This window comes from Lepidochelys olivacea (genome assembly GCF_965140295.1).
Source record: "Lepidochelys olivacea isolate rLepOli2 genome assembly, chromosome: 24".
Lineage (NCBI taxonomy): Eukaryota > Metazoa > Chordata > Testudines > Cheloniidae > Lepidochelys > Lepidochelys olivacea.
The window spans coordinates 1313046-1332105 of NC_140434.1; the positions used below are offsets into that span (position 1 = coordinate 1313046).

The 19060-nt window shown below is 63.9% G+C and overlaps 1 protein-coding gene across 1 annotated transcript; it reads left to right on the forward strand.

Annotated features, from left to right (window-relative positions):
* Window positions 1-4830, forward strand: CFAP141 (cilia and flagella associated protein 141). The gene is made up of 4 exons (XM_084614022.1): window positions 1-169; window positions 1478-1518; window positions 3649-3778; window positions 4519-4830. The coding sequence occupies exons 1-4, from the start codon at window positions 41-43 to the stop codon at window positions 4618-4620; spliced, it is 402 nt and encodes a 133-aa protein (XP_084470148.1). The 5' UTR covers window positions 1-40; the 3' UTR covers window positions 4621-4830.
* The last annotated feature ends 14230 nt before the right edge of the window (window positions 4831-19060 follow it).

Sequence of the window (19060 nt, forward strand, 5' to 3'; positions counted from 1 at the left end):
GACAGAGCCTCCGGCTTTGTCTCACAGTTCTAAAGCTGCCATGGTGACCAGGGAACCAAACGGTACCGGGACGGCAGCCGCCCCCAGAGCGACAATGGCACCCGGCAGGGAAAAACTGGGCAAGGGCAGCAATGTCCCCTCACTCCAGCAGCTCCTGAGGGAAGAGGAGGTAGGGCATGGGGGGGCAAGGCTGGAGCCAGGCCCTGGGGGGGGGAGCGGTAGGGTGTGGACGGGGGGGGGGGGGCAGGGCTGGAGCCAGGCCCCAGGGGGGAGCAGTAGGATGTGGTTGCGGGGGACAAGGCTGGAGCCAGGCCCTGGTGGGACCAACAGGATGTAGAGATGTGGGGGGGCAGGGCTGGAGCCAGGCCCTGGGGGGGAGCAGTAGGGCATGGAATGGGGAGCGGGGGCAGGGCTGGAGTCAGGACCTGGGGGGGCAGGCAGGGTGTAGAGATGGGGGGCAGGGCTGGAGCCAGGGCTCAGGAGGGGCCAGCAGGAGGGCAGCCCCTGGGCACATAGAACGGAGGGGGACGGGGCCTGGGCCCCATTGATGGCAGCAGCCTGTGGGGCTGAGCGGCTCCCAGCTGTATAGGGGCTGGGTCTCATCAAGGCTGTAGACGTGGGGAGAGGCTGGCTTCCCATCTCATTCCTTAGGGCTAGATTCTGCCCACAGCCACAGTCCCGGTCTCTTCTTCACGCTACCCCTGGCCTGAGAACAGATATCCAATCAGCACCCCCTCATCCCACCCTGGCATGTCCCTGGGCCAAACCCGGCCCTCCCTGGGGTGTTAAGGGAGGGGACAGCTCCCAGCAGAGCTCCCCAGTCAGGCCCTGCATTCCCTGCCCTATCCCCCAGGGCAACCTCCCTGCAGAGAGAAGCTGAAGGCTCACTCGCGCCCTCTGCCTTTAGCTCCCAGCTGGCATCTCCTGCTGCCCGCCCTGGAGCACTCTGCCGTCTGGAGGCCTCTGTTCATGGGCCTGGCTCTGTTGCCTGGCCATGGGGGGCTCCCAGTGGCTTGCGAGGATTATAACACGCAGGTCCTGACTGCTTGTGGCTCTTCAAACTGTGGCACTTGTAAGACTCGGGGCATCAAGCCCAGCATCCCAGCGAAACCCAGCATGAGTATTTACATTCTACCCTAAAGTATTGCGCAGTGAGGCTGTGCTCTGCTAGCCAGCTGCCAGGCTGCGCCCCAGAGGTGGCTGCATGGTAGTGCTGGGAGTCCTCACTCTCCTATTTTATATATCACTGTACAAAGCACTTTGTGACCCTTCAGGGTGATGGGTGCTAGGAGCTGTCACCCCACCCCTCACCACCCGAAATGGAAGGCACTTTGAACCAATCAGTATAAGAAGCCTCACTTTCCCTTGCTGGGGCTTGGTGATTTTGCCTCCCAGCTGGCAGTCCTTACGATTCAGGGTAGAAATACAAACTGGGGAGAGGCTGGGCCCAGAGCTGAATGTGCCCTTTCGATTGCAGTTGGTGAAGAAGGAGGCTGCCTATGAGAATCTGGTTAAAAGGTAAATGGGTTTGTGGAGGGGGGTTTCTAGCTCTTTGTTACTGTGATTAAAGCCACTTCTCTGTGGAATAATAACCCCCACCACGGCCAGCAGCAGAACGCTGGCGAGGGGGGGGTGGCGGGGGCTACTGACAAAGGGAACTGTGGGGGTAAGGTGACCCCATTTTCCCAACGGGGAAACAGGACACCACATGGGGCCAACCAAAGGGCAGTTCCCCCCTCCCAGTGGGCCCCCACCGCCACCCACCTGTATGGGTCCAGCCTGAGGCCCCCCACCCCCTGCACAGGACCAGCCCAGGCCCTCCTGCCCGCCCACCAACGCATGCAGGGCAACTGATGGCAAGAACAAATGGGACAAATGCCCAGTTTTGCCAAAAAAAGTGGGGACAGCCGGGACAGGGCTTAGAAAAGGGCTTAGAAAAAGAAAACGGGACGTATGGGCACCCTGCCTGGCGATCAGCAGCATGGTCCGGCCAGCCCAGGGCCGTGCCTGAGCGGGGAGACAGGAGCCTGCTGGGACGGGGCAGGTGCAGCCAGCGTTGGTGTTCCTTGCGTCGTTGCTTTCGAGGCCATTCGGGCTCATTCTCCCGCCGGGCAGCATAGGGCCCCGCTCCCCGGCAGTGACCCGATGGATGGGCCCTTCGCCCCATTCCGTCGCTGGGGAGGCCTCACCTTGTGGCACTGGTGCCCTTGCTGGCACAAACCCGGGCACAGGAGGCCGGGCACAGGAGAGCACACATCTGCCGCCGTGCCAGCCAGGCGGGCAGAGATTGGCCAGGCAGCTGGGGCAAAAACATAAAGCAAAGGTCACAGACGCCCCACCCGCGACAGCCAGCCAGACGCCCGGGCCTCCAGCTCCCTTTAAACGCCACGTGTTCCCTGAGTGCAGCCCAGGGCCATTCGCCCTCCCCAGAGCAAAGCACTTGGCCCCTTCCCTCGGTTCCCGGGGCCTGGAGGAGGAGCGAGCGAGGGCGGGAGGCAGCTCCGTTGAACCCAGCTGGGGCTGTTGGAGGTGACGGGTGCTAAGGGCCCCTATTGACGGCCCCCGACATCCGCCCCCAGCTCCATTCAAATCACAGGGGCTCCAGGCATGCAGTGGGGGCTGCTCATGTGGCTCTAGCCACAGGCCCGGGACCAGACAAAGCTCCCCCACCCCTTGGCTTTGGGCCTGATCCTGCCCATGGATGTCAGCAAGGAGGTTCGGTGGCCGTAGCCTGGGGCCCTCCTGCTGAGCTCTGTCGGGCAGCCCAGCTGGGGCACGGGAGCCAGATGCTTGGAGAACCGCCCCTGAGCCGAGGCGTTTATCCCCCTAAGCGCATGGCGGGAGCTGCAGACACTGGGGCTTGTTTCCACGGCCGAGCCCCAGCACATTCGGCTGCGACCCTGAGAGCCCTGGTTTCGGTCAGCACAGTCAGAGCTAAGCTGGCCCCAGCTGCCTGCTTCCGGGCCTGTCCTTCCCACCGGTGCAAATCCGACCGGCTTCGCACCCACTTCGCAGAGCCCAAAGTAAAGGCCCCTTTTCTCCTCAATTGCTTAATTTCACTGACCCCAGCTGTGAGAGGAGCTCCAAGCCCACGCTGTGGGTGTGATTTAGAGCCCAGCAGTCGCCAGGCTGGGGGGCGGGGGGCTACTGTGTTGGGAGCTGCCTAGACACAGAGCGAGAGACAGTCCCTGCCCCAAGGACCTCGTGCTCTAAACAGACAAGACAAGGCGGGAGGGGAAACTAAGGCACAGAGAGCGGCAGGGACGGAGCCGGGAATAGAAGCCAGGTCTCCCACGTCAGGGGACTAACCAGTGCCCAGGAACCTGAAAGCTAGGAAACAAAAGTGAAAGTGTCGAGTGTATTTTGACTGGCAGCTTGAGGGCCCTGCGGGAGCGGGGGGAGGGAGGTTCGGGTTCTAAGTCATTTCCACTGACTCAGTGCAGCAGCCAGGTGCTGACTCAGGCAATGGGGCAAACTCAGCCCAGGGGTGAGGGTTTGGTTCTGTCCCCCTCGGCCAATGGCTGCCGATCCCCCTCCCATTCTGCGTTTCCATGCAACTCACGCCCCGCTGCGCCGGGCCTCTCCTGACCAGCGCGAGGGTCTGCGCGACAAAGGCTGCCGTGTCTCAGTGCTCCCCTCCTCCCACAGCTGGGCGTGGGGCCGAGTCGTCTGTCTGGAGAGGGAGAAGCAGGAGGAGCAGAGGTTGGTGAAGGCCTGCCAGAACCTGCGGGCCTGCGTTGCGGAGGAGCTCTGCTTTGCTAACAAGGCACTGCTGATGGTAAGGCTGGGGAGAGCAGGGGGGCGCTGACCCTGGAGGGAGCCTGGCTGGGAAGGCTCCTGCTGGTAGTGGGGGGTTCCCAGCTGGCCGCCTTTCACACCCGGTTTGCTCGGTGAGAATGGGCCAGGGGACGCCAGGGGAGATCACCCACCCTAGGCATTGCCGTGGCCAGCTCTATCCGGGTCCCGTTTGCAACACAAGCCTCTGGCCCCAGCAGGGCAGGAGTCGGCTCCTCGTGGGTGAGGGGCAGCGGGATCAGGGCGAGGGGGCGGGGAGTATTTCACTTGGAGGGATACGGCCCGATCAAGTCACAGGGGAAATGCCCCAGAGCCAGCGGCCTGGAGAGCCCACCGTGGTCCCCCTGCGGCCTTCGCAGATCCGCCCATCCCGCCAAGCGGGCTGCACCCCAGGTGGGAGGGAAAGGGCCCCTCGGGGCCCCAGTCCCCACACGCTGGCACAGGTGAGCAACAGCGGCGTCAGCAAAGGTGCAGTGCGAGGGGAGGGCCAGGCCTGACACCCTGCCACACCCAGCCCACAGCTCTCCCCGCTGCAGGCTCAGCTGCTGCCCAGGCGGTGGAGGGCACTGGGCTAGTCCCCTTCCTGCTGGGGGCAGAGGGGCGTGGGCTGGTTTCCACCCAGCCCTGCAGAAGGCAATGGGACCAGGCAGGAGGCCCCAGCCAGATGCCAGGGAAGGGCAGAGGGGTCCTGGCTACTCACACAGCTCTTGGCCTCCTTGCCAGGTCCGGCGTGCAGCCCTGCGCTACCTTCTACACTGCGAGCACCTGCAGCACCTCCGGGAGCTGAACCACGGGGGGAAGTCCTTCTACCTGGAGAGGCTGTGAGCACCCAGCTCTGGGGAGCAGCAACCTGCCCACACCAGCCCCCTCACTCCGCCAAACTGCGACCCACCGCGGCCCAGGGTTCCTTGGGACCCCAGGCTTTGCACCTCACGGCACTTGCCCATCCTGCCCCAGAGCCGCCCTCCCGACGGGACAGTCGTGGCTGTTGCTATTTCAGAGACAGCAACAAAACCTCCCGAGAAGATTAAAGTGTTGAGCTAAGCGGAGCAGCCTGAGGCTCTGGGGAGAGGCGGCGTTTAGATCCCAGCACCGGGGGGGGGGGGGGGCAGCCCAGAGGCAGCAGGAGACACCATGTCGTGGGGCAGATTTGAAGAAACTCCATGGAGTTAGCAGAGTCCTTGGCCTCTCTGCTGGGGCGGGTGAGCTCCCCTGCCACCCTCCCGCTAATGCTGCAGAAGCCCCACCAATGGGGTGGGAATAACTGGTGTAATGTGTGTGAGCATCTCCCGCTGGGGGGCAGCTCCCATCCGTGTGGGCACAGAGTCCTGCAGGCGGGCGGCCAGCCGGCTTCGGGGCACTCGGCACCATGATGCTGGGCCACACAGGGAGCTGGTTGTGTCGCTAGAATTCCCAAGAGACCTTCCCCTCCCATCCCAGGGCCTCACAGAACTTTGGGCAGGAAGCCTCCCAGTGCCCTGGCAGCAGCATTATCAGCGCCGTATCGAGGGGAAACTGAGGCAGGGGGTGCAGAAGGATCTTGTGCCAAGATTACTCAGCAAGTTAGTGGCACAGCCAGGTATAGAAGAGCCCAGGAGTCCTGGCTCCCAGTCCCCTTCCCCCAGCACCCCGATAACCCACTAGACAGCACTCCCGTCCCAGAGCCAACTATAGAACCCAGAGTCCTGGCTTCCCAGCCCCTGCTGTGACTCATTGGACCCCACTCCCCTCCCAGAGCCGGGGACAGGACCCAGGAGTCCGGGCTCCCAGCTGCCCCTGCTCTCACCCTCCAGCCCCCACTCCCCTCCCAGAGCCGGGGACAGAACCCAGGAGTCCGGGCTCCCAGCTGCCCCTGCTCTCACCCACCAGCCCCCACTCCCCTCCCAGAGCCGGGGACAGGACCCAGGAGTCCTGGCTCCCAGCTGCCCCTGCTCTCACCCACCAGCCCCCACTCCCCTCCCAGAGCCGGGGACAGGACCCAGGAGTCCTGGCTCCCAGCTGCCCCTGCTCTCACCCACCAGCCCCCACTCCCCTCCCAGAGCCGGGGACAGAACCCAGGAGTCCTGGCTCCCAGCTGCCCCTGCTCTCACCCACCAGCCCCCACTCCCCTCCCAGAGCCGGGGACAGAACCCAGGAGTCCTGGCAAATGGAATCCAATGACGCCCCTCGAAACCATCCAGCAACTTGCAGGTGAACAGAGACACCCCTGGAGCCGCTGGGTGTCTGCACCCGTCATCTGTGAAGCGTCGGTGACACCTGGTGGCCAAGTGGGTTAATGCAACTAGAGGCAAGTCCAGAGAGTCCCACAACCTGGAGAAGCCCGGGGTGTGCCAAGCCCTGCTGTTGGGGTGCAGGGAGGGACCCCGGCAGCGCCGGGCCAGTGGAGATGCACTAGCAGCGTGGGGAAGCAGGGCGGCCAGGTCCCTGCATGCCAGAGCCGCAGCTGGTGGGCTCACTGCAGCGTAAGGCCCCTGTCCCCGGGGCTTAGCACCACCCGGGGTCGAGTTAGCTAGAGCTGTGGGGAACCTCCCCGAGCTCATCTGTGCCCCCAGGATTTCCCAGCTCCCGGGCAAATAAGCTCCTCCGCGGTGAGGTGCAAGGCCCCCGTCGCTGGCTGGCTGGTGTCCAAGGAATCCTCCCCAGGATCTGGGTGGCCCCAGCTCAGGGAAGGGACACTGGGGCTCAGCAGCGATGGAGACACAAGCTGTGGCTGAGGGGTGCAGAGGGAACTGGGGTGGCAGCATTCCAGCAAGGAGGGGGCTGGGCATGAGAGGAAGCATGTCTGAACACGCGACACATTCACACACACGTGTGTGGACTCACACGCATTCACATGCATGCACGCTGCCCCTGATGAGAGCCTAGTGCCCAGGTGCCAACCCGCATGCTCTGTGCCCAGCCTGGCCTCACTGCGGCCCTGCCAGGTGCGATAGCCCTTGGCGCTCCAATCCCCGACCTGGGGGCACTGGCCAAAGCAGGAGACGCCACCCAGCACCGTCAGTGCAGAGCGGGGGGTCCCAGCAGGGGGATCCCCAGGGTAGGGACTCGCCTCCCCAGGCACCCCCCAACACACATACATGCTCCCTTGCCGCACCCACTAACACTCCACCCCTCCACCCCCAACACATCACAGCCTCACAAACCTCACACACGCTCCCTCACACACCTCACACGCACACCCTCAGCGGCCATGGGCCTGTTCCGGGAGCCACACTGAGCCAGGCCAGGGCACCCGCTCAGCTGCTCTGGCTTGAAGGGCAGATAACAAAGGGTGCATGTCACGGGCCGTTTCCCCTGCCCCCCGACTTGTCTCCCCCAGCCCCAGCCAATTCCTACAGTCCAAGGCCAGAAGGAACCACTGTGATCATCTCATCCAACCACCTGGAGAGCGTAGGCCAGACCCCTGCCCCCAGGGATTCCAGATGGGACTAGACCAGAGCTTTCAGGGAGCTGGCCCCGCTGGTGATGGAGAATTCCCCAAGTCCTGGGTCAGTTGTTCCAGATGTTAATTTAAAATCTGCCCCTTATGTCCAGTCTGAGTTTGCCTAGCTCCAGCTTCCAGCCCTGGGATTGCGTCAGGCCTTTGCCTGTTCCCATGCAGCGACGGATCACCTGGGCTCAAGTCACCCCTGAGCCTTCGCTTTGTTCAGCGAAACAGATGGAGCTGCTGGAGTCTAACCACTGGGCGGCAGGTTTTCGAACCGTCCTCGCTGAGCCCTCTCCAATGTATCCACGTCCCCCTTGGACTGCGGGCCCCAGACTTGGACGCAGGAGTCCAGCAGCAGTCGCATGGGTGCCAAGTCCAGAGGTCTCTGCTCCCACTCGCAATGCCCCTTTCTGTACCAGTCCTTCTGCTCACAGCCTCGCATTGGGAGCTCCCATTCAGCTGACGATTCCCCCGTCCCCCCAACAAGTCCTGCCCCAGGGCCTGGCTTCCCAGGACAGAGAAGCCAGGGGGGAGCAGGTTGTTTGGCAGGGGCAAGCCCAGGCCAGGCCAGCTCATGGCTGAGCGCAAGATCGGCCTGTGGAGCCTGGATCCTCCCTGCCAATGGGGGAACAAGGCCCATCCCCTCCCCCAGGGACACCCCGATCCCCTGGGGAAAGGGGTCACACATAGAGGGGGGCTTCCTCCCTGGCCCTCTGCCTCCCACCCCGTGCCCGCATGTAGCCCACAGGCCCCTCCATGGCACCTGGGATGGGTCACGACTGCAGCCTGGCCCTGGGGTCCCGGCACAGCATGTGTCAGGCACCCCTCAGGCCCTGGGGTTCAGGCTGGGCGTGAGCAGTGCAGGGAGGAGACATGGGGAGCGGAGCAGCATGGCCCCACATGAAGGGAGAATGCACGGAGCAGAGCCACCAGGCTACACGTGACACCCCCCACTAGGCCACACGCTTGGGGGATGGAGCTGGGGGGGGCCACAGCCAGACACACAAGGGGTCCCGCAGGCCCGGCTCCACCCGGCCCCTCGTGTTCTGTTCTGATTGAGCAGGACGGCCCCCCCTTGGCACGGATGGGATGGGGCAGGTGACACAGGCCCAGTGCAGAGGGATGGGGGGTGAGCCGTTGGCTGCAGTGAAATGCTGGTCTCACTCAGGGGTAGATCCCCCAAACACCCCCCTGAGTGGTCTGAAACCATGGGCAGCCTTCCTCCCCACCCAGCTCTCCCTTGGAGCCCATGGGGCTGGCCCCTGCAAACACCCCAGCCTGTGGCCCATGGTTCTGCACTTGGGTTTGTTCCCCCCCAATCCCAGACTTTGTGCTGGGTCTCTCCCCTCGGCCTGACCTTGGTGGCTCCCTGCCCGAAGGGCCGTCAGCGCCCAGCCTGGCTCAGCGTATTGACAGGGCTGGGGCCAGCCAGCGGCACCCTCCCAAGAGGGGCTTTTCATTAGCGCGTCTGTCGGGTCACATCAGATCAGCCATCAGGGACATGCGCCAGGGCCCGTGGCCCCCCCCCCATCCCAGAGACCCACTCCCTCGCCCTGCCTGGGCGTGCCCCATCCACCCACCTTCGTCCCAAGCTGCTCGGCTCGGAGGTGGGCCGCTCTTGCCCTGCAGTGCCCAGCTTTGGCCCTGGAGATGGGGCCGGCTGAGCCCAGGGTGCAGAGCGAGGGGCCGTGAGCGGCTCATGCCCAGGATCTGTGCAGGGGGCCTATGCATTTCCCGTCCCGTCCTCGTCTCTCCCAGCTGGGGACAGGGATGCTCAAGGTCCCACAAGCCCCGTTCTTCCTTTCACATCTTCCCCCTCTGCGGGTGGCACCCAGCCCAGAGCAGCTCCCTCCATCAGCCAGCAGGAGGCGGTCACAGCAGCACAGGGACCGCTCCCCTCCCCACAGCCCGCGACAGCCAGGGGGACTGGGCCCCAGGGCAGGGCTGGGGAAGGAGCCCAGCAGACAGGATCTGCCAGTGGAGATCTGGGCTGGGTCTGGGGCCCCTGTGGCTGAGGGGGTGCTGGGACCCCCAGTCGCTGTGGTTGGGGTGGGGATGGGGAGAGCAGGGAGAGGGGGCTGCTCTCTGGCTCCCCCCCCCCCTCTGTGCCATCTGTCGCTTTCCCAAGGTCAGTGCGTGCAGGAGCCTGTCCCGCCCCGGGGAAAACTCCATCAGGACAAAGGGATCAATGGGGCAGCGGGGGAGGGGGCAGCAGGAACTGATTGGCTGCACTAGAGCTGGGCCACGAGGAGGGAGAGCCCCTGATGACAACAGAGTAACCCCCCCAATGTCCCTGAGAGACAACCCCCCCGCCCCCTCCAGTCGCCAGCGAGGGGAGCACGGCATGGAGACCACCATGAAGGGCCTGGCCATGCCCTGCTGACGCCAGCCGGGATCCAGGGCAAGGCCAGGGGAGCTGCATGGGGGGTAGGCACCCCGCTCTCTGTAATAGCCCCCTACCCTCAAGGGGGTGCCATCACCCCCTTTCACAGCTGGGCAAACGGAGGTGCAAAGAGGAAGAGGGACTTGGCTGTGGTCACCCACTTAGTCCATGACTGAGCTGAGGAGAACCCAGGAGTCTTGGCTCCCTGCTCCCCCAAAATCCAGGAGACCCCATGTCACGGAGTCCCCAGGCGATGTTCTGGACCTGCTCCCTACAAAGCCAGGCAGGACCCTGGGGAAGTCTCCTCTCTGGGAGCAGCCTGTCTGCAGGACACACAGCTCACCCGGCTTCCACCTTCCTGGGTCTGACCCCAGAGCATTCTGCCTCCTCTGCCCCTCCGGGCGCTTCTCACAGTGAGTCCGCCCAGGCAGGGTCCTGGGGAAGCCAGAGGGTCCTGCCCCCCAACTCCGCAGTCAGACGTGACTCTCAGCCAACCAGTAAAACAGAAGGTTTATTAGACGACAGGAACATGGTCTAACACAGAGCTTGTAGGTGCAGAGAACAGGACCCTCAGCCGGGTCCATTTTGGGGGGCAGGGAGCCAGACAACCACGTCTTCCCTTCACTCCATGTCCCAGCCAGCCCCAACTGACTCCCCCTCCAGCCCCTCCTCCTCTGGGCTTTGTCCCTTTCCCGGGCCAGGAGGGCACCGGATCCCTTTGTTCTCCAACCCTTTAGCTCTCACCTTGCAGGGGGGAAGGGCCCAGGCCATCAGTTACCAGGAGACAGAGTGTTGGCCATTTATATACCCTGGCCCTTTGTTCTGCAACAATTACCCCCCTTATCCCACCCCCTAGAGACTTACGAAATGCCTAGGGGAAACTGAGGCACCCCTACAGTATTCAGAGGAAACATTAAGAACAGTCCCACTTTGTCACACCCCACTCCCCTCCCAGAGCCAGGGTAGAACCCAGGAGTCCAGGTGCCAAGCCCACCCTTAGAGAACCAGGCACAGCTCTCTGGCTCCCCGCTGAGAACAGGTCACGCTAGGGGCTCCAGGTGGCATGGATGCTGTAGCTCCCACTCTCCACCCATCCCTTCAACATTGCAGGCCCCGCTGCCCCCCGCAGGGTCTCCCAGCCCATCAGAGCTCCGACCCCTGGTGGGTGGGGAGCAGCCCAGTGACCTGGCCAAGTCCCCTCTGCTAGGAGCTGCCTGCATGCACGGACACCTGGCCCTGAGCTGCATGGGAGCCAGCGAGCCAGTGGGAAACGATGCAGCAAGGAGCTGTCCCAGGGCACGCCTGTCCCCCACCCCCCGCAGCCGCCAGGCCTTAGCCTGCGAGCTAGGTACCAACCCCCCCCAAGCTTCTCCCCTCCAACACACCGTCCCGGTCTGTGACGAAGTGGGACTGTTCTTAATGTTTCCTCTGAATAGTGTGGGGGTGCCTCAGTTTCCCCTATGCAGTTCTTCAGTATCTAGGTGGTGGGGTAAGGTGTATGATCATTGCAGAGCCCTAGAGGGCAGGTGTGTGCAGGGGTCTGGACAAAGAGAATGGCCGACACCCTGTTTCCTGGCAACTGATGGCCTGGGCCCTTCCCCTCTGCAAGGTGAGAGCTAAAGGGTTGAAGAATAAAGAAATCAGGTGACCTCCTGGCCAGGGAAAGGGACAAAGCCCAGAGGAGGAGGGGCTGGAGGGGGAGTCAGTTGGGGCTGGCTGGGGACGTGGAGTGAAGGGCAGACGTGGTTGTCTGGCTCACTGCCCGCCAAAATGGACCCGGCTGAGGGGTCCTGTTCTCTGCACCTACAAGCTCTGTGTTAGACCATGTTCCTGTCGTCTAACAAACCCTCTGTTTTACTGGCTGGCTGAGAGTCACGTCTGATTGCGAAGTTGGGGTGCAGGACCCTCTGGCTTCCCCAGGACCCCGCCTGGGCGGACTCGCTCTGGGAAGCGCACGGAGGGGCAGAGGATGCTGAATGCTCCGAGGTCAGACCCAGGAAGGTGGAAGCTGTGTGAGCTGTGTGCCCTGCAGACAGGCTGCTCCCAGAGAGGAGACTTCCCCAGAATCCTGACCGGCTTCATGGGGAGCAGCTCCAGAGCATCGCCCCGGGACTCTGTGACACCGTCGCACCGGGCCAATAATGCACCCCGGTTTCCTCAGGCAGCCTGAAGCTCTTTCCAGCCATAGAAGCACACGAGAGCCAGACTTTGCTCCTTCCAGCCCGGGTTGGCGGGGGGGATTGTACTGGGGATCCACGCTCAGGGGGCCCCCACAACATCTGTAATGTGTAAATAAAGTGAAATGTGGGGGGGGGGGGCAAATGGCTCTTACTGGGCCTGCTTCTGCTATGGAGATGCCACATCTGGAGTGGGTCATGGGCAGCTAGTTATATGAGGATTGCGCACCGGATGCTAGATGCGGCTGCCTCTGGAGTGGGGCACAAGGGTAGCTGAACAGCCTCCCAAGTGTTTGGGCCAGGAAGTGGGACTTCATGCGGTGGAGTGTCATGCTGGGGAGCCGGGACACATGGGGGTCAGGCACGCAGTGTTTCAATGAATTCATTCTGTTGATGATGGTCCTTAGCTGAAAGATGCCACCTCCAGCAGGGCCGTGTGCCTGAGCATCGCACCACTGGGTCAGTCCTGACCCATCTACCCCACTGCCCGCAGCATTTGAGCCAGACCCACCCTGGGCCCACCCTGCCCCACCGGCAGCCCAGCCATGCAGGTGTGACAGGCGCCCATAGGGTGAGCTTTGCACAGGGGCCAATGGTCGGGGGGGGGTCACATCCGGGGGGGGCAAGGCCTGCTGTCTCATTTGGATGCTGTGTGCGTGAGTGCCCCCTGCTGGAGCTTGCTGCCTGCAGGGCAGCGCAAGGGGAAGGCGCCCGGGGCCCGACAGGGGCAAAGGGAGACGTTCCCGGGTGGGGTGAGTTTGGTGTTGCCTTCGCAAGCCGGCCGGGTGCCTGAGCCACCGATTGCTGGGGCGGGGTGGAGTTCACTCTGCTGGGGCTGGAGGCGCAGGGCGGGGAGCACCCTCTGCACCAGGAGAGCAGGATTCAGCCCTCTCCTCGGGGGGGTCACGCCCCAGCTGGCTTCACCCCTGTGGATTTCACACCTCTGGCCCCACATGGTCAGGCGTCTCGACGGCGCCGGCCCGGGCCAGGGAGTGGGGCTGGGGTGGGGGGAGACGGGGGACGGGGGGGGGAGTTCTTTGGAAACAGCCCCTGATATCGACCGGGCGCAGGCTGGCGGCTCGTGGCTCGGGGGCAGCCGGCAGCAGTGCGGGCGGATCGAACCGCATTGATCGGGGGATAATTTAACTCGGAAGGCAGGGGGTGGGGATTGATGGGTGGTAGTTACTGGGAACGAGGACACGTGTGTGTGGTCCGGCCGCTCGAGTGTGCGATTCCCCCCACCGGACGCGTTTATAAACCGGAGCCGCGCCTGCAGCCCGACCCAGAGCCGCATGGGGAGCGCCCGGCCAGCATGCCCGGCTCAGGTAAGGCCCCGGCTCCAGCACTGTCTGGGGACGGACTGCCAGCACCTGCAGGGCAGGGAGATGGGCAAGGAGCCTGGGGAACCCTCCTGCCACCCGCAGCAGGCCGGGGGGTGTGGCCAGTCACAGGCATGGGGCGAGCTGCCCTTCCCGCTGGCACTGGAGGACGGGCCCCGGCCCAGCTCACGCTGTTTTGGCTGCTCTCCAGGGGCTGTGCTCCTGCCTTGGGCCCCAATCCCCAGGCAGCTGGTGGCTCCTCTCTGTGACGGGGGGAGCTCAGTGCAGCGGGCGGGGGCGGGGGTCGACAGCTCCCACCTGCCCTGCCCTGGCTGAATAACAGGGGCCAGGCCCCACCTCTGAGCCCCGTCTCTCTGGCTGCTGAGAGTCACAGAGATCTGGCCCTGGACACCCTCTCTCCATCCACAGGACACAGCCACTCCCCCAAGGCTCTCAGACCAGCCTGGCCATGCATCCCGTCCTGTGCCCATCACCATAGCCTCTGGGCTTCTCCAGGCATTAGCTCTCCAGGCTGAGCCCACCGGACTCCTCCAGCTACATGACCCACCTGATCTGCTCTGTGTCAATCAGTGAACGGGTAACTACCGTGATCAGGAGCGAGCTGGAGTGTGTGCTGCACTGCACAGCCGGCCGTGGGGCGCCCTTGCCTGGGTGGCGGGTCTGGGCTGCGTCCTCGTCACCATGGCACAGGTGAGCAGCTGGAGCCGGACTCAGCCCCAGGGTGGGTGGCTGCAGCCGCGCTGGCCAGGGGAGCACCTATGGGGCGGCACAATGGTGTGGGCACATGCTGGGGGCATGTGTGTACAGAGGGGAGCCAGGATGGAAACAAGAAAAGGACCCCTCCGGCTTTGCTGGAGGTTCAGGCCCCCTGCCAGTGCGGGGTGGCCAGGCCTCAGGAACCCCTCTCGTCTCCTGGAGCGTTGGGAACCAGCAGTTGAGTGGCTTCTGAGAGAGGGTCCTGCTGGCCTAGATCCTGCTGGTGTAGGGGGAAGGGGTGTGCATGGGGGGGAATGTGTGTGAAGATCATGGGGGCGAGGGGGGCATGGGAGGAATGGGGGGATGGGGGAGGGTCATGGGGAAACTGGAGGGGGCCTGTGGGATGTGGGGGGACAGGGAGATCATGGGGGGGATATAGGCATGGGGGCGGGTCTGTATCAGTGGATGCAGCATTCCCAATTCTAATGACCACACTCATGGCCAGGTTCCCCGACAGGTGACTCCGTGGTTGCCAGCTCCACCGGGGATGGCTTTGGCCCACAGGGGGCAGGACACAGACTCCCACTGGGAATAATTCCCTAGGAGCCCAGTGCGCTGGGGCAGGGGGCTGAGTGGGGGTGGTGACGGGGCACGTGGCTCCTCAGAGGCGGCCCAGGGACCCCCTGCCCTTCTCTAGCCCCCTCCCACGGGGCTCTCAGGGTGCTGTACAAACAGCAACGAACAAAGCCACACAGGACCCTTAGCCCCAAGGTACAGAAGGGGAAACTGAGGCACAGGGTGGGGCAGGAACTTGCCCATGAATGGAACAAGAGCCAGGAGTCCTGTCTCCGCCCTGCCTCAGTGAACGCCGCTCCCCTCCCCCGAGGGAAGAAGCCCACCCTAGGGGCTGCGCAGGATGGAACCGATGGGGGAGGGGGCAGGGAAGGAGCCTGGCAGATGGGGGCGTGAGGAAGGGGGGATGGGGTCCATTCTCTCCCCCCGGTTCTACGCTGCGCCGGAACGGAGCCGGGGGAGCAGGCCCCATACCCAGCCGGGGTGGGGTGGGGGGGCCGTTAACCCTCACGCTCTCCCTCTTTTCTTCCGCAGCGTGCCAGGGCCAGACCCTGCCCCTGCCCCTGCCGCTGGCTGATATGTTTGATATTAGGTTGTTTTATTGGAAAACCAACTAAATATCAAACATATTCTTCCCGCGCCAGGGCCGTTCAGCGCCGCCCCGGGGCAGACGCCGCCGGCTCTCTCCGCCCGCCTGGCTCGGCCTCCAGCAAGCCCCACTCCTGGAACCATCCGCGACACCGGCCAGGGGTGGGGGGCAGCCCCCCTCCGATCGGATCCGCCCTTCCCCCTCCTGTCATTCCCTCCCCGCCCCTCGCTGCAATAAAGCTGTTTCAGATCCTCTCCCCATCAATAGCCATTGTTTCCCTCTCTGGCTCCAAATGGGGAGCAGAGGCATCAGGCCCCCCGGCCAAAGCAAACAGGGAGGATCCCAGCACCGAGGGGGCCATGCACAGCCAGGACTTTGCCCAAGGAGACGAGATGCCTGTTAGTTGTTGGCCTCAGGCCTTTCTGAGCCAGACATGGGCCCTCTCCACGGGCACCAGTAACATGCTGCCTGGCTGTGGGGCAGGGAGTGGCGCAGCCCCTGGGGCTCATTGCCCCCCGGGGCAAGAGAACTGATGCCCCCATCCCTGGAGTCCAGCGGGCTGAGTTGAGCCCCCGTCCCCGCTCACAGACAAAGCACCGTCTCTCCTGGCCCTGCTGCCAAGATGGGGTCAGGTTACCTGGCCCCCGCAGGCACCTGTCGTCCATGGCACCCAGGGCACAGGCCGGGGCATGGGGCCGGGCACAGGCCCCTTCCCACCTCCTGGCTGGGCGGCTGGAATCTCCTGGGCGGATGGTTGGGATGGCAGCAGTGTCACACACGCGCCAGCTGTCAGCTTTCGGTTTCAGGAATGGAATGAACTCGGCCTTGAATAAACATGGCCATGCGCCCGCCGCCCTCGCTGGGAGGATTGTTCTCCGAGGCGCCTGGGGTTTATTTCAAGCTCTGAAGTCGGGCGCTGCAGGAACAAAGGGCCTGGGGGCCGGGGGTGCTCTGTGCGGGCCGCTCGCCTCGCCCGCCCCATCCCTCCAGCTCCTCCGAGCCTGGGCCGTGCCCCACCCCGCACTGGTGATGCTGACCATGGCTCTGCAGTTCAGAGGCTACGCTGGCCTGACAGAGGCCACGTTTCTGGTCCTCAGTGGGCAGGGCCTGGCCTGGCTCTGCCCGGGCATCGGGGATCCGGCCGTGCAAGGGGCAGCTTTTCGGAAGCTCAGCTCCAGCTCACACCCGTCCCTGGGGAATCCACCCTCAGGCATGGGGGTCAGGGCCCCCCTGAAGAGCACAGAGCAGTAATGGTGAGAAGCTGTGAGATTTTGTCTGGGCAGCGCGCTGGCCCCCAGCTCCTGGCACCAGCCTCCTAAAGCCATCAGACCTGCCTGCCCAGCACCCCCTTCTTGGGCCCTGCGCAGGCCCCCATGGAGAGCAGAGTGGCTCCCCCCACCACGCCACCCCATCAGACACCTCTGTGCCACGCTGGGTGGGTCTGGGCAAGGCTCCAGGGCTCCCACTAAGCGCCTGGCTGCGTGGGAGCCCGAGACATTCCCAGTTTCTCTTTCCTGAGCTGGGCAGAGCAAGCCCCTGGATTTAGACTCATAGACTATCAGAGTTGTCAGGAGATCATCTAGTCCAACCCCCTGCTCAAAGCAGGGCTCCTCTCTCCCGCAGCATCTGCCTGCCCCAGCTTCCAGAGCTGCTTGAGAGAGGCGTCCGCTGGGCCAAGCACTCAGGGAGAGGAGCGCGGCCCGTCTGACCCCAGCCCGAGGCAGACCTTGCCCATCGGTCCCCAGCAGAGACCCCCCTGCTCCCAGGCCTGCCTGAGAGAGCCCTCTCCTATGTAACCCTACTACAGACCTCGTTACCCCACCCCTCCCCATCCAGCCCTCCTCCCTCCCAGCCCCCGGGAGTCCCCTCGCCTCTGACACCCACACAGATGCGGCCACGCCCCCGTTCCTTTCTCTCTGAGGTTCCCCCGCTGTTCATGAACAGAGGAAGGTGTGTTGGGCCGAGGCCTGGGAGTGGGGTACAGCCAGGGACTTGGCCTGGGGTTGGGACACTGCAAATCCTCCAGGAATGTGGATAAAACTCAGGGAGTGAGGTTCCTCACTGACCGCGGGTCTCAGACATTCCTGCCCCCATCCGCCCCCCTGGGGCATGGGATGGTGCAGAACCGGTGGGCATGGGACTGAGAGAGGGTGTTTTCCTGCTCAGGGCATGGGCAGGCCTCTGCCCCCCAAGGCCAGCGCTGTGAGCTAAGGAGCGCACCGCCGCATGATGGGAGATGGGGCCTGGCAGACCGTGGGCAGCAGAGATATGCATCCGTGGACACGCGTTCCTGCCCACCAGCCTGCAGGGCACGGAGCCCCCAGTGGCTCAGCCAGTCAGCCTGAGGGTGCCATTCCTGTGCCCCCATAGAGCATCTCAAGGCCCTTGCAACGCAGGCTCGCCCCTGCACACCTGTCTCACGGGCTGCCCTCCCCTGGGCCCTGGCAGCAGCTGCAGGCCCCACCTGTGCTCCAGGGGCAGGTGCCGTGAGCGGGTCCAGCCCCCTCTCTCCCCATCATGCCAAGGCCCTGGGAGCTGCTTCCCAGTCGGTCACGCCCCCCTCACCCCCGGTGCCAGACAATTCCATTGTAATTAGGGAGCCTGGCGCTGCGGCTAAGCCCAGCTCTCTCTGTGGGGCCGCCTTCATGTCATTGTTGTTTGATCTCAGGGAGGTCAGCACCTCGGCCATGCCCAGGGGCCAGCACTAATGTCAGGCCTGGGCGGGCAGGGCCGTGCAGAGGGGCACCTGGTCCTGGGACTGAGCCGAAGCCCGTTCAGGTCAGCCGGAGTCATTCCCACAGGCTTTGGCTCAGGCCCCGCACAGGAGCTGTGCTGCCCGCAGAACCGAGGAGACCCCATGGGCAGCGAGTCTTGCCAGCTGCAGACTTCGCTATGCGGCTCCCTGCCCTTTTCCCCTGCAGGCCCCCCAGGACCTTCCCCACTGGTGCCGAAAGGAGCGGGATCGGGCCGCTTTGCCACACCCCTTTATAAAGCTTGTGGAATGGCTGGCTCCCCCCAGTGGGACGGGAATAGTGGGGTGAGTGCGGCGCAGCCCCACTGAGGGTGTGTGAGAGCAGGAGAGGGCCCCATGGCGCTCAGCTTCATATGGCACCTTCCATCTGCAAAGGGCTTTATCTGGTAATGGGAGAATCCCCTGGAAAGCCAGCCAGGGTCAGGCTCAGAGGGGAAGGGACTCACCTAAGGCCACAGAAAGAGTCCCTTGTTCAGGAATAGAACTTAGGAGTCTTGGCTCCCAGCCCCCCCACCCCCACCCAACCATTAGACTCCAATCCGGAGCTGGGATTAGAACCCAGGCATCCTGGCTCCCAGGCCCCCCAGCTCTAATCACTGGCCTCCCCTCCCAGAGCTGGGAATTGCAGCCGGGAGTCCTGGCTCCCAGTCTTCTGTTCAGACTGCTGCCTGTAGAGAGGGCCAGAAAGGTCCGTATTCACCCAGCAGCTGTCCCTGGGGAGGAGAGCATGAGCTCGCCTGACACCAAGAACCAATACGGGGAACAGATCAGTGATGTCTCGCCCTTCAGTCTACCTGCCGAAGGTCTGACACAATCCCAGGGCTGGGAGTTGACTCTGGACCCAAGGTGTTAATGTCGGACAGCGTCAGTGAAGGGCATTATCCCCGGGAACAATGTCCCAAGGCAGGGGGCTGGGGGGATTCTCCATCATGGCTGCGTTTGGACTCCGGATTGGCTGTTTTCTGAAGATTTGCCCTTGGAGTTTGGGGGGGGAGAGGGGGGCAGGTCTCTGGCCTGGGCTAGCCTCTGGCCTTGGGATCTGTGACTCTCAGAAGAGCAGGGGATCTCCCCCCATCACCCCCAGCCCACCGAGCTGCCTGTGCTTTTTATAACCATCTCCCAGCTGTCCCACGGGGGCCCAAATATGGCCCTGTCCATGAAGTCACTGAGCAGGCATCCCCCCACCCCCACGCTCCCCAGGCGGGTGCTGAGACAATGGGGCCCTGTGGACAGACATTTCGGGAGTGAGAGGAGGCGGCTCAGCCCAAGAAAGGCAAAGGCCCCGAGCCACCTGTCAGGGGCGTATTGATAAAACCCTGGGCCAGGGA

What these genes read in the sequence shown, in the direction of transcription:
- CFAP141 (XM_084614022.1), top strand. Translation starts at nt 41, where the DNA reads ATGGTGACCAGGGAACCAAACGGTACCGGGACGGCAGCCGCCCCCAGA. An exon ending in AGCTCCTGAGGGAAGAGGAG is followed by an intron (nt 170 to 1,477) that starts GTAGGGCATGGG and finishes TTTCGATTGCAG; the next exon opens with TTGGTGAAGAAGGAGGCTGC. An exon ending in CTAACAAGGCACTGCTGATG is followed by an intron (nt 3,779 to 4,518) that starts GTAAGGCTGGGG and finishes CCTCCTTGCCAG; the next exon opens with GTCCGGCGTGCAGCCCTGCG.